General features: G+C 62.7%; 3 protein-coding genes and 2 non-coding genes across 9 annotated transcripts; 1 reads left to right on the forward strand and 4 right to left on the reverse strand.

Moving 5' to 3' along the window:
• Positions 1-2383: 2383 nt before the first annotated feature.
• On the reverse strand, positions 2384-4465 carry RPL23A (ribosomal protein L23a). Its single transcript, XM_009094745.3, has 5 exons — positions 4298-4465; positions 3690-3870; positions 3280-3456; positions 2841-2910; positions 2384-2445 (listed from the first exon to the last, which is right to left on the reverse strand). The coding sequence occupies exons 1-5, from the start codon at positions 4320-4322 to the stop codon at positions 2431-2433; spliced, it is 468 nt and encodes a 155-aa protein (XP_009092993.1). The 5' UTR covers positions 4323-4465; the 3' UTR covers positions 2384-2430.
• On the reverse strand, positions 2982-3047 carry LOC115484698 (small nucleolar RNA SNORD42). The gene has a single exon (XR_003945405.1). It is a non-coding gene; the product is annotated as a small nucleolar RNA SNORD42 (small nucleolar RNA).
• On the reverse strand, positions 3527-3597 carry LOC115484703 (small nucleolar RNA Z17). Its single transcript, XR_003945410.1, has one exon. It is a non-coding gene; the product is annotated as a small nucleolar RNA Z17 (small nucleolar RNA).
• Positions 4466-4694: 229 nt separating the features above from the next.
• RAB34 (RAB34, member RAS oncogene family) lies at positions 4695-7702 on the forward strand. 5 transcript variants are annotated; one of them, XM_050981909.1, is made up of 11 exons: positions 4695-4781; positions 5451-5554; positions 5637-5728; positions 6122-6187; positions 6369-6470; positions 6540-6604; positions 6684-6735; positions 6879-6960; positions 7040-7130; positions 7218-7324; positions 7422-7697. In XM_050981909.1, exons 2-11 carry the CDS (start codon positions 5501-5503, stop codon positions 7650-7652), a joined length of 942 nt encoding a protein of 313 aa, XP_050837866.1. In that variant the 5' UTR covers positions 4695-4781; positions 5451-5500; the 3' UTR covers positions 7653-7697. The 5 variants fall into 5 exon arrangements, with proteins under 5 accessions (XP_050837866.1, XP_050837868.1, XP_050837867.1 ...); XM_050981910.1 differs by having other exon boundaries at positions 4705-4774; XM_030232595.2 differs by having other exon boundaries at positions 4707-4923.
• Positions 7703-7874: 172 nt separating this feature from the next.
• On the reverse strand, positions 7875-8918 carry LOC103820294 (adenine phosphoribosyltransferase-like). Its single transcript, XM_030232597.2, has 5 exons — positions 8796-8918; positions 8568-8661; positions 8338-8484; positions 8163-8258; positions 7875-8062 (listed from the first exon to the last, which is right to left on the reverse strand). The coding sequence occupies exons 1-5, from the start codon at positions 8916-8918 to the stop codon at positions 7935-7937; spliced, it is 588 nt and encodes a 195-aa protein (XP_030088457.2). The 3' UTR covers positions 7875-7934.
• Between the last annotated feature and the right edge of the window lie 3939 nt (positions 8919-12857).

A 12857-nucleotide genomic window follows, 5' to 3' on the forward strand; every position in this document is an offset into this window, starting at 1 on the left:
CCTGACCTGCCTGTCTCCAGCCTGGTTGTTAGGAGCCCTGGCTGGGCTGTGTGACTCACCCGGCAGCCACGTGAAGTGGAGCTGGCATGGAAAAGCCATGTGAGGCCAAGGGCTCTTCCTGGAAGATTGCTGCATGCTTGCATCCCCCTGGAGCAGTCTTCACTGGCGCACTGTGAGCATGCTGGGCCCTCTCCTGCAGCCACAGGACCAGGCTGGTTCCAGCAGCTCTCCCAGAGCAGTGGGAGCAGAAGGGGGGTTCAGCTCCCTGGGAGAGTGGAGCCAGAACTGGCCTAGCCGGTCCTGTGGAGCACCAGAGAGGCAAATCCTGCTGATGGTGACAGGTCCAGGATCAGTGTTAGCAGCGGGGCTCAGAGGCACTCCTGCCCAGCCCCTGCTCTGGGCACAATGTGTCCCACCCACCCCAGCACCTGCCTGGCTCAGGCAGAGACAGGCACTGCGGTTGAAATGAGCCAGTGATTAAGGGGAGGCAGTGGGGGATCACCTTTCCACCAGAGAGCTGGGAAACACCCCACAGGATGTGGATCCTGGTGGGACTCCCTGGTGTGCACTGACACAGTGCCAGGAACAGCCTGGCAGCTGGAACTGAGATGTGATAGCTGGGACAGTGTGGGCAGGGATCAATGCCAGCTCCAATCCTGCTCCTTGTCCCTCCTCACTCAAAGCAGAGCTCAGCAGCCCTGGCTGGGCCCAGCCTTGCTCTCAGCAGCACATCCCAAAGCTTTATGTGTCTTCCAGCTGCAGCTTAAGCCTTGTGGCCTCTGCAGTTTAAATGACTGCATCGGCAATCACAACTAAGCTCAAACGTTAATTTTCCCCTCACCTCTATTGCTGCACACATCTCCCCCTTGTCTCTCCACATGAAGCAGACACAGCTCTGTCCCAGCAGGTCACAGACTCAGACCACACTTCCCCTGTCCTTAAACCAGTGTGGAAGGCTGACAAAGCTTCCCAAAGGAGGGAGCACAGCTCCCCACTGTTCCCCTTCTGGCTTCCAGCAGGAGCATCCCCTAGCAGTGCAGCTGTGGATCAGGCAGACTGGCAGCCAGGAGCAAGAGGCAAGTACCAGGGCAGCACCACTGGGCTGAGCTGAGGTAAGGCTAAGCCTGACTGCAAGTCATGCTGATGTGGAATCCTTCCCAGCCTCTGGCTGCAGCACATGCAGGCTCTCCAGACCCAATCCTTGCCCAGCACTGACAGCAGCTTTGCTACAAGAGTGGCAACTTCTTCCACATCTTTCTTACTTGTGACTATGTGTGAAAAGGTGGCCTGGGGGTCAGGGGACCCTGCTGTTATGCATCCACAGGGAAGAGGCAGGGTTGGTGGTGCGAGGGAAGCACACAGGGACCAGCACTCCTCCTTCCAGGCAGTTTTTAACCCCTTACAGCAGGCAGGGAGCACCCCCTGCCCACCTCCCCGAGCACAAGTGAGGGGTGTCAAGCCAGGGCCACACTACCCAGCACAAAGCTCCACCCGAGTCCTGAGAGCAGCTCCTGCTTTCCATCCCCCACTGTCCTGGGAATCTGCCACCCTCTACAAGAGGCCTGAAGGAACTCGGTGTCCCACCATTCAAGAGCCCAATTACCCCAATCAATATTTGGTCAAGGCTTTCATCATCTTTCTCAGTCAAGTCTAAGTACGTACTTAAACTAAAGTACCCTGAGGACTTTTCCTGTAACTCCCCCACTCCCTGCTCACCCAGTGCTCCACATTCTCCTGACTCCAAACACTCTAAAAGCTGGTTTCATCTAGAGACTTACAGCCAAATGTTGCAGAGGCAGCAAGAGCAGCATTTGGCAAGAACCCTGAGGACAGTGCACCCTGTGAGGAACAGCAACAGGGAAACTCACGCTGCAAGCACATGGAGTGGAGACTGTGCCAGAAAAACCCACAAAGCCTCCACTGCTGGATTAGCAGGAGGGTTCCAAGTGAACCTGCAGCATAAGCAGAGAGCTGATACGCTGGGGAAATGGTGTGACAGGTCACCTGTGTCACATCAGAGCCGCTGACAGCCTTTTGTTGTGGCCACCCGTGCTCTGCTCCACAAGGAAGCGACGCAGGACACCCAAAACACTGATCACAAACACATCCTCATTACCCTGAGCAAGAAAATGCAAGGCACAAGAGGTCTGGGGGTAAATGTAGAGATATTTAAGATTGAGGTGTCACCTCATGCTGGCAGGATCCCAGACACCCTCTGAGTAGGGCAGCACAGCCCTGCACGACCCTCTGGTGGAGCAGTCAGCTCTGCCCACCCACTGCCAGGAAGGGAAGGAGGAGCCCCTTTAGAGAGTGAAGGCCCAGGAGTTGGCTGGGTGCTCTCTTTCACACGGGCTGTGCTGTCACAAAACACAAGAGCCCTCAGTGGTGTCACAATGTTTATTAGTCTGTACAGTCCTCGGCAGATGCAGTTTAGATGATTCCAATCTGGAAAGAAGCAGAGGATGTTAAAACAGATGTTATGGTGGCAGAAAGGCAGAGCCTCTGCCACAGATATCACTGCATCTCCCCAGGATTCCTGTCCTCCAAGGCTTCCTCCTCCCAGACCTGCCCAAGAGCTTTACACATCCGCTTTGTACACTCATCCCACAGTGAGCCTTGTGCTGTACATTGCCCTACTCCACTCTGCACCACCTCTGCCTCCTGCCTACCTCAATCACCTTGAGGACTGAACTGACTGAGAACGTGGCTGCTCAGCACTCAGATCCTGTCTGGCTACTGGGCCATACAAGTACCTCATGAAGAAACTCAGCAAGAACAATCAGTGGAGGAGACACAAGACAAGGTGCAAAAAAAGCTTCCAAGTTTCAAAGACATCTCACCTTGTTGGCCACATCCAGTGCATCATAATCAGGAGCCAGTCGGACGTAAGCCTTCTTCTCTCCATCAGGCCTAGAGAGGAACAGGAGGCATCAGGACAGAGACAACTCCTCCCCCCTGCTCCACATTCCTGCAACTCCCATGTGCATCAGTGGTTCCTTTGGAAGCATCACATTACTCAGTGAAATCAAAGTCTACATCATTTGCACAGGACTCCCTGGGTGTCAGAAGTGCTCGTTGAAAGGGCAAAGAGCTCCCTGAGGAAACCGACCCTCTGGTCTGCCAACATTTCCCACTTCCACCAAGATGTGCTCAGTCAAAAGCTGCACTTAGCTGTGGAGCTTTGTCCCACATCTGCTGAATCTCACACGTGTTCCCATTTTCTGCTAAAATGAAGCACCTCACACCCACCAGGGACCTGTTTTCCTCCCCCCTTCTCACCTGATTAACGTGTTGACCTTGGCCACATCGATATCATACAGCTTCTTGACAGCCTGTTTGATCTGGTGCTTGTTTGCCTTGACATCCACGATGAACACCAGAGTGTTGTTATCCTCAATCTTCTTCATCGCTGATTCTGTGGTCAGGGGGAACTTGATAATGGCATAATGGTCCAGCCTGCAAGAGAGATCCTATGATTAACAGAGGGCTGGCAGGTGTGCTCCTCAAATTCAGGGGCTTTCTTTGGGGTGCATCAGTCACTTAAGATTATAATCACAAACTCTCAGGCTTTGGTCGCATAAAATCATCACCTGCATCCCAAACCACCATGTCCCCACACCAGCCCATTCACGGGGCTGCTCCCACCCCCCAAAGCCCCCAGCAGGGCAGAGCCCCCCCAACACACGCACTTGTTTCTCCGTGGGGCGCTCTTCCGGGGGTATTTGGGCTGCCTCCGCAGCCGCAGCGTCTTGGGCCTGCGGAATGTGGGCGACGTGCGGATCTTCTTCTTCTTGTGGCTGTGGACCCCCTTCAGGACGGCCTTCTTGGCCTTCAGCGCCTTTGCTTTAGCCTCTGTCTTCGGAGGCACAGCTGTGAGGAGAGCTCAGTCAGCGCCACACGGATCTGCAGGGTCGGGGTGCGCTCCCCGGCCGGGCATGGCTTCCCCCCATCAGCGAGCAGGACCTCACCCAGCGGCCTGCGCTCCCTCATCCAACCCAGAGGAGCCCCCAAAACGCCCAACTGAGTTAAAACTCTCCCGTTTCCATGCGGGAAAAGGCACTTATTCCCTCCCCGCGCACGAGTCCCAGCTGCGAGATGGGAACATCCCCCACCTCCCTCAGACAACCGGCAGGCCTGTCCCAGCGCCTCCACGTGCCCGCGCCTAACACGGCGCTGGAACCCTGTGCCACTCCCCGCTTCGCTCAGCCCGGCCTCCCCCCCACATACACCAGCACCCCGCGGGGTCTCGCACGCCGCCCCGCGCCCCCGACACGGACCCAGCGCCCCGCGCCCTCACCCTCCTTCTTCGCCTTGGGCGCCATCTTGGCCAGGCGGAAGCCGAAAGGGGTCTCCCGCGCCGCGCAGCACGGGCTTATACCCCCAAATCTCGCGAGTGCAAGACGGAATCCCCATCACCCCTCGGCCCCAACTCTCACGACATCTTCGAAGCATGCCGGTAGTGGTAGTGTTCATTAGCTGACTCCTGCGCGCAGGCGCAGCGGTGTCCCGTGTCCCGTAGGGTGTCATGGGAGTTGTAGTCTGGCACGCTGCTGTCCCTCCCCGCCGTCGTGGCGGTGCGGGACCGGGGCGAGCCCCGGGGTGGCGGCGGATTACCGAAGTCCCATCGCGGTGGTAGCAGCGCAATGGCCCAGTCTCGGAGTAACCGGCGTCCTGGCCCCTCCCACGCCCCCGTTCGGGGGCGTGGGAGGGGCCAGGACGCCGGTTACTCCGGGACTGGGCGTGAAGCACCGAGCACCGCTACCGTCGCTGGGAGGTTGGCGGTAACGGGGACACCCCGCTTCATTCTCTCGCCGTGGGGACAGGGACGAGGCTGGGAGAGCTTGATCTTGCACTGGGATGAGGCGAGGGGACAGCGGGATCTGTGCACGGCGGACACTGGACGGGGGGGACACGCGGGGACCGGTGGGACACGGAGATGGGGGTGGGTGGGACTTGGGGACAGACAGATTGCGGGGCAGGGACAGCCATACCCTGGGATGGCAGCGGGGACAGCTGGGACACGGGGATGGATGGGTTGTGGGGACAGCGGTACCCGGCTGTGCAGGAATGTGAAGGTGGGGGGACACGGGGACAGCTGTGCGCGGGGGTGTGGGACAGCCACGCCTGGGGGCAGGGGCACAGTGACACCCTGGGGTGGCACACTCGGGATGTGGGACACGTGGACAGCTGGGACACGGGGACAGCTGTGCCCCAGGGTGTGAGGACAGCCACAGGCAGGGGGCTCGAGGTGGCCGGGATGTGGGGACAGCCATCCTTGGTGACGTGGGGAATCAGGACACGGGGACAACCACGTCCCGGGACAGTGGTGGCTATTGGGATACAGGGACAGCCCCGCCTGGGGACACGGGGACAACCATGATACACAATGCTGTTCACGGGGACAACTGTGACATGGGGACACGGCCACTCCTTGCTCTCTGTGTCCCCAGACCTCGCGTGACCCTCATCCCATCCCCGCTCCCCCGGCCACCCACGGACCATGAACGTGCTGGCCCCGGTCCGCAGGGACAGGGTCATCGCCGAGCTGCCCGCGGTGAGCAGGGGGACACGCCAGCCCGGGGGTGGCCCCGCCGAGCCCCGCGCTCACCCCGCTGTCCCTCTTTGTCCCCTCACAGTGTTTTCGGAAGGAGGCCGCCCTGCACGCCCGCCCCGCCTTCCACCCCACGGTGGCCAGCGCCTGCCAGGAGGAGCGGACGGGCACCGTGGGGTCTGTCCCGCCTGTTTTGGGGTCCCCGCTGCCGGGCTGGGGGGGTGACCAGGGGCCCGCGCTGCCGCCAGCCGCGGGTGGGGGTCCCCGGCGTGGGCGCCGCGTGGCTGCCGGCGCTGCCCGGTGCCGAGCCCTGCGTCACGGCGCTGGAATGCGGCGCGGGGGGGACACGGGGGAGCGCGGGGCGGGCGCGGGGCTCCGGGAGAAGCCGCGGCGGGGCCGGGATACGGAGCGGGAGGGACACGGGGGGACACCGGGGATCTGGGATGAGCGGCGGCAGGGCAGGGATGCGGAGCGCTGCTGACTCCAGGGACCGGCCCAAAACCCCTCTGCCCCCGGGGACAGCCGGGGGTGCCCCCCACCCTGCTGAGCCTCGCGTCGCCCTCGCTGCAGGTTCAAGATCTCCAAGATCATCGTGGTGGGCGATCTCTCGGTGGGGAAGACGTGCCTGATCAATCGGTAACGGGAGCCCCGGGGAGCCTAGGAGGGGGATGGCCACGGGGGAAGCGAGCTCTCTCCTCCAAAGAGCAGCAGCAGCACCTTGGGCTGAGCCCAGCTCTGGTGCTGGGCACTCCCGGAGCGGGGGGCACTGAGCCCCCACGGGGTCAGGAGATGTTCATACCCCCTGACTCTCCCCCAGGTTTTGCAAGGACACTTTTGATAAGAACTACAAGGCGACCATTGGGGTGGATTTCGAGATGGAGCGATTTGAGGTGCTGGGGGTGCCCTTCAGCCTGCAGCTGTGAGTAGGTCCCAGCCCCCTCCCCACACACCCCTGCAACCCCCCTCTCATGTCCCACACCCTCCCCAGGTGGGACACGGCCGGCCAGGAGCGTTTCAAGTGCATCGCCTCCACCTACTACCGGGGAGCACAGGGTGAGCTCCCCCTGCAGCCCGGCTGCCCACCCCCCTGTCCCTGTCCCTGTCCCCATCTCACCCCTCCTCCCTCCCCCAGCCATCGTGATTGTCTTCGATGTCAACGACGTGGGGTCCCTGGAGCACACACGGTAGGTGACACATGGCCCAGGGGTGGGGCCAGGGGTGAGCATGGGGGCCTTAAGGGCTGGGCAGAGAGGGGCTGTGGGGCTGCTGTGCTCTGTGAGCACAAGGACAGTTCTCGGCCAGCAGCTGGTGACAGTGGCTCCCACAGGCAGTGGCTGGCTGATGCCCTGAAGGAGAACGACCCATCCAACGTGATCCTCTTCCTGGTGGGCTCCAAGAAGGATCTGAGCGTGAGTGTGACCCCCTCCCTGTGGGTGGACTGTGCCCTGGCTGTCCCTGTCACCCACCCATGCCCGGCTCGGTTGGCAGACCCCAGCACAGTACAGCCTGATGGAGAAGGACGCTCTCAAGGTGGCCCAGGAGATGCAGGCAGAGTACTGGGCTGTCTCCTCCCTCACTGGTGAGTCCCAGCTGGGTGGGGGGCTGCAGATCCCAGCGTCAGCCAGGCCGGGGGGCACTCAGGGGGTCTCTTCTTCCCGTGGGGCAGGGGAGAACGTGCGGGATTTCTTCTTCCGAGTGGCGGCGCTGACCTTTGAGAGCAGCGTGCTGGCCGAGCTGGAGCGCGGCAGCGGCGCCCGCAGGATCGGCGACACCGTGCGTGAGTAGCCCCGGCCAGCCTTGCCTGGGTGTCCTCCTTGTCCCCCCACGCACCCACCCACCCACCCACCCTCCTCCTTCCTCTGTCCCTCAGGGATCAGCAGCAAGGAGAGCGACCTGTACCTGTCAACGTCCCGCAAGAAGCCCAAGTGCTGCCAGTGAGGGGACAGCCCCAGCCCCCTCCGTGCTCACACCTCTGGACCAAAGAGGGGCGACCCCGGCCGGCCCCGAGGAGACGTCCCTGCCACCCCCAGCCCCCCCAGCCCCTGGCCTGCGTGGGCACCCCTGGCTGGGGTGGGCAGGAGCACCCGTGTGGCTCCTGTAGCTATGCAAACCCAGGTACTGCTCGCAGGGGGAGATGCCTTCAGGCTCCCTTTTGTCTTAATAAAATTTTTTTTATGCTTTGTAAGAAAGGACTGGGGCTGGGGGCAGGGGGCTGGGGCTGGCTGTGGGTCTCCCTGTGCCTGGGTGCAGCCCCCAGGTTGCAAGCAGGAGGATGGATGGCTGCCATTGAGGACGAGTTCCTTTTCCACTGAGGAGCATCCCTGTCCTGCAGAGCCAGCAGCCCTGTGTCCCTCGGGGGGACACACGAGGTGCCAGTTCCACATCAGTCCCAGCCAAACTGATGCTGGTCAAAGCGGGGCTGCAGGCGAGGGGGGACACAGTGGGAGCACTTGTAGCGCTCCTGGATCCACTTCCCTCCCTCGCTGCTCTCCATGCAGATGGCAGCGACACCTGTGGGGACACATGGCAGGGCTCAGCACTGGCCACCACAGCCTGTGGGAGTGGTGGTCCCGCTGCACCCATGGGTGCACCCCGGGGTCCCCTCTCCTACCTGTCACGACCCCCCCCAGCCGCTCCACCAGCTCGATGGCCGCTCTCATAGTGCCCCCAGTCTCAACCCACTGGTCCACCAGAAGGATGCGCAGACCTGGAGGGGGGAGAGGCTGTGCATGAGTGCCCCGTGCCCACCCTGCAGTCCCCAGAAGGGCAGCACCCCGCTGGCTCACCGGGCGAGATGGCATCGGTGCGGATCTCCATCCGCTTCTGGCGGCCCGAGTAGTCGCTGTAGGGCTGCGCCTCCGTCGGCACGCACAGGTGCCCGGCTTTGCGGATGGCCAGGAAGCCTTTCCGCAGGGTGGCAGCGGCTGCAGCGCCTGCAGGTGGCCACAGCACTGTCAGCACCCCCAGGACAAGGGACAGAGACGCCGTGCTCACCTGTGACCCGTGCCCTGCTCACCCAGGATGAAGCCCATGGCGTCGATGCCGGCCACCATGTCGATGGCATCTCCCTGGAAGGGCTGCAGCAGGTCGGCCACGCAGTCCTGCAAGCCCTGGGGGGAGAGAGGAGGGGCTGGGTGCCCGCAGCCCACGGTGGGCACCCACAGCTGGGTGCCCCAGCAGCCCCGTGGAGGTGCAGCCCTCCCTGGCACCCCCGTGGGTGCCATCCACCCCGGGCACTGGGTACTTGCGGGTGGCAGTAGAGCCGGGAGGGGTCCAGCCAGGCATAGTTGGGACCTTTGACGTTGGGAGCCATCAGTGCCAGGTACCAGCCCTTCTCCCGGGTGGCAGGGACGTGGCACAGGTCCATGCGTGGGGACTGCAGGCACTGCAAGCACTGAGCATGAAGAGGGGTGGGACTTCCCCACCTCCAGCCTCCACAGGGCTCCCCACGGCCTGGTGCCCCCCACCCACACCCCCACGTGGCACCCCAGGGCCCAGGGTTCCCGTTCTGGCTGCATACCTGGTGCTGGTGGCAGGGCTGAGCCGAGCAGGACCGTCACAGGAGCCTCACAGACAGCGACAGCTGAGCAGGGGCAGTCCCTGTGGCACTGGGCCAGCGCCCTCGGCCAGCTGGACACTGGGACAGAGCCAGGCAGGAACCCTTCCCATGGGCCACTGATGTCCCCCAGGCTCTGCTGTCCCAGCCAGGCAGTGCTGTGCTGGGAAGCAACGGGGCTGTGGCATTTGCACCCCACGTCGGTGTCCCCAGCACCAGCTGCCTGTGCCAGCGTGGGTGGCACAGTGGGGTGGCACCCTGTGATGTTGGGGTCAGCCAGCCAGGGTGATGCTCAGGGGGATGTCCTGCAGCCTTGGGCAGCACAGGGGCTTTCTGAGGCCACTCACGTCCCCGTTGGGGTGTCCAGGCACTGTCCTGCCCTGCTGAGAGCTGGCTGCCACAGCATCCCACTGAGCCAGGGCTGTGTCCTGACTGCCAATGGGCTCCAAGGGCAGGAGCTGGCAGGGAGGGAGAGCCCTGGCAGCGCTCTGGGAATGCCGGTGTGGGCGGCCAGCCCGGCTGGGCACCGGGCTCTGGGCTGTCCTGTGGAAGGCACATCCGTGGGATGGGATGCAGGGACACAGGGAGTGTCCCTGGGATGGACACGGGGATGTGCAGATGTGGGGAGCACCGCGGGAAGGGACGCGGGGATGCAGGGAGCATCTGTGGGCTGGGATCCGGGGCCGCACAGAGCATCCTCAGGGAGAGACGCAGGGATGCAGGGAGCATCCTTCTCCCGTCGGGGGCCGCTCCGGGGCCGGGGGCTGTGCAGGGGCCGGTGCGTCACGGGGCGGGGGTTTGGGGCCGGCTCGTTACCGGCCCCGGCACATCACCCCACCGGCTGCCACAGCAACGGGGCCGGTCCCACCGGGAGGGGTGCCCCCTTCCCCGCGGGCTGCCGGCGCGGGACGTGCCGCGGCTGCGGGAGCGGCTGCAGCACCCCGGCTCTGCGGGACCCTCGGCACGGTGCCGGGCCGTGCCAAGCCGTGCCGGGCCGCCCCGCGTGGGCGGGCTGCGCTGCTCTATAAGGCGGCCCCACGGCGGCGAGCGGCGCGGTGCCATGTGCGCCCCGGGGCTGCTCTGCCGCCTCCTCCTCCTCCTCCTCCTCTTCCTCCTGCTCCTGCTGCCACCTGCCCCCGGAGCGGCCCCGCCGGGACGGCCCCGCGCCCGCCGCGGGCTCACCTACCCCGGGACGCTGTGGTGCGGTGCGGGCAGCAACGCGGACAGCTACGAGCAGCTGGGTAAGGGCGGCAGGGATGCTGCTACATGTATCTTCCCATCCCATCCCGCTCCCTTCCATCCCTTCCAATTCTGTTCCTCAAATCCCATCCCATCCCCAACCCAGTGCTGCTCCATCCCAGCCCAGACTGGTGTTGGGTCAGTCCCCACCAACCCTAATCCAGACCATCCCAGTACTGGTCCATTCCAGACCCTGTTCCCATGCTAGTTCAATCCCTGTCTGTCCCAGTTCAGTCCCTACCCAAGCAGCAGTCCAATCCCAGTTCACCTCTGCCTAGTCCCTATCACCATTCTTTCTGGTGTTGGTCCATTCTTGATCCACCCTCTGTCCCCAGCCTACTCTGTGGTCCATCCCGCTGCAATTCCAATACTGCTCCACTCCCCGTTGCTATCCTGATCCCTCTCGTGGCCCTGCTCCAGGACCCCAGCCTAACCCCAGTCTCACCCCCACTGTGGCACAGCCCAGTCCCCATCCCAGTGCCAGCCTTGTCCCCACCCAAGCGCAGATCCAGCTGAGCCCTTCCCATCCATCCTTGCCTATCCCAGTACCATTCCATGCATATCAACCCAATCCAATCCAATCCTAGTCCTAGCCTAGCCCAACCCCAGCCTGCAGCCCCCGTTTCCCTGCAGGGGAGCACCGGGACACAGACCGGTGCTGCCGGGACCACGACCACTGCCAGCACGTCATCCACCCCTTCACTGCCCGCTACGGCTACCGCAACCTGCGCTGGCACACCATCAGCCACTGCGACTGTGACCTCAGGTGAGTGTCCCCAGACCGCCCCAGGGCTCCCTGCTGTCCTCCCGGGGGGTGGCAGCCCCCTGAGCCCAGCTCTGCCCCGGGCAGGTTGAAGGAGTGCCTGCGGCGGGTGAACGACACGGCCTCGCGCGTGGTGGGCCAGGCCTTCTTCAACGTCATCCAGGTGCCCTGCTTCGAGTTCACCTACAGGGAGGAGTGTGTGGAGCCCTATCTCTATGTCTGGTGAGTGCCCCCCTGCCCCTGGGGACTGTCCCCTGCCCTGTGGGGCTTGTCCCACCCCGTGGTGCCTCCTGGATTTTGGCAGGTGTAAGACGTACAACACGGTGGCCGTGGCAGTGCCCCGAGAGCCGGTGCTGTATGAATTTGGGGGGGAGCTCATCGACAGGGCAGCCAGGCCCAGGGGAGTCCCCCTGAGCCCCCCGTGGGGCAGCACAGGGGAAGGAGCCCTCCCAGTGGATCATCACACCAGGACAGCCCCCAAGGCAGGCAAGAAAGAGAGGAAGAGGAAGAAAGAGAAGAAAAATGAGAGGAAAGGTCTGAAAAAGAAAGGCCCTTCTGAAAAGGGGGCACGGAGCCATCCTGCAGCTGCTGGCCCTGCTGATCCCTGGGCCCTGCTGCCATCCTTGGGGGAAGCATCCAACACCATCCTGAGTGATGCCCCAGCACAGGAGGGAGTGGGCAGGGAGCCAGTGCCAGCCACTCCCTCCCCAGTCCCCACCACCAGTGGGAAGAGGAGGAGGAAGGAGAGGAACAGAAAGAAGAGGCTGAAAAGCAAAACTGAGGCTGAGCCCACACGAGAGCTGCAGCTCTGAGTCCTCCCTGAGCCCTGCACGGGTCCTGGCTGTGAAATAAATTTACATCTGCTTGAGCATCCCTGGCTTTGTCTCTGGGGGAAAGGATGGCACTGGGGGTAGCATCCAGGGGAAATCCCAGGGCTGATCCCATGGGACAGGAACACCGAGAGCTGGGTGGGTATCCAGGGGTTTGAGCTGTTCCTCACTGCTCCCCTCAGTTCATGTCATTGTCCTGGCACTGGGAACACAGCCCTTGGCCACATGCTGGCAGCAGAGTCTGAGCCCCAGTTTTAGCTCCCCTGCTGGGGGGTTAAATTCCAGCTCCCCAGGCATGTCATTTTCTCTGGGAATTCTCTGAATTGCACCACCCAAGCTCTCTCATCTTCTTAATGCCTTGCCTTTCCCATGCTCCCACACCAGCATCAACTCCTTCTCCCTTTGGGAGGAACAGGGGCTTGGCCCTCCCTGAAGGCTCCTCAAATGCCTGCAAAGCTCCTTAGAGTGGGACAACAGACACTTTTCCAGCCCGGGGACAAAGGCAGACAGTGCCTGGGAAGAGCTGGGGCAGAGAATGCTGCCTGTGTCCCTTCCTGGTGGGTGGGGACCTTGTCTGGGCCCCTGTAGCCAGGAGCAGGGAACAGGGCATGGCCACCAACTCCTCCAAAGTGCTTTCAAGGGTGGAGTGTGGCTCAGCCCAGTGTCCTGGTGAGGTGGTGGAAAGATTTTCCTGCAGCAGCACCAAATACCAGCCTTGGAAAAAGCTGGAGCCAAGCAGACAGCAAAGCCCACGGTGAGGAGCGTGCAGTGCAATCCCAAATCCCTGAAATAAGCAGATCACAGGAGGCCAGGGGGGAATACCAAGGGTGCAGGAAGGCATTGCTTCCTCTCTGCCTGCAAAGCCCCTGAGGCAGCCACAGCATCCCAGCAGAAAGCACGGACAGGGGGCACACGGAC

Source organism: Serinus canaria, chromosome 19 (assembly GCF_022539315.1).
Source record: "Serinus canaria isolate serCan28SL12 chromosome 19, serCan2020, whole genome shotgun sequence".
NCBI lineage: Eukaryota > Metazoa > Chordata > Aves > Passeriformes > Fringillidae > Serinus > Serinus canaria.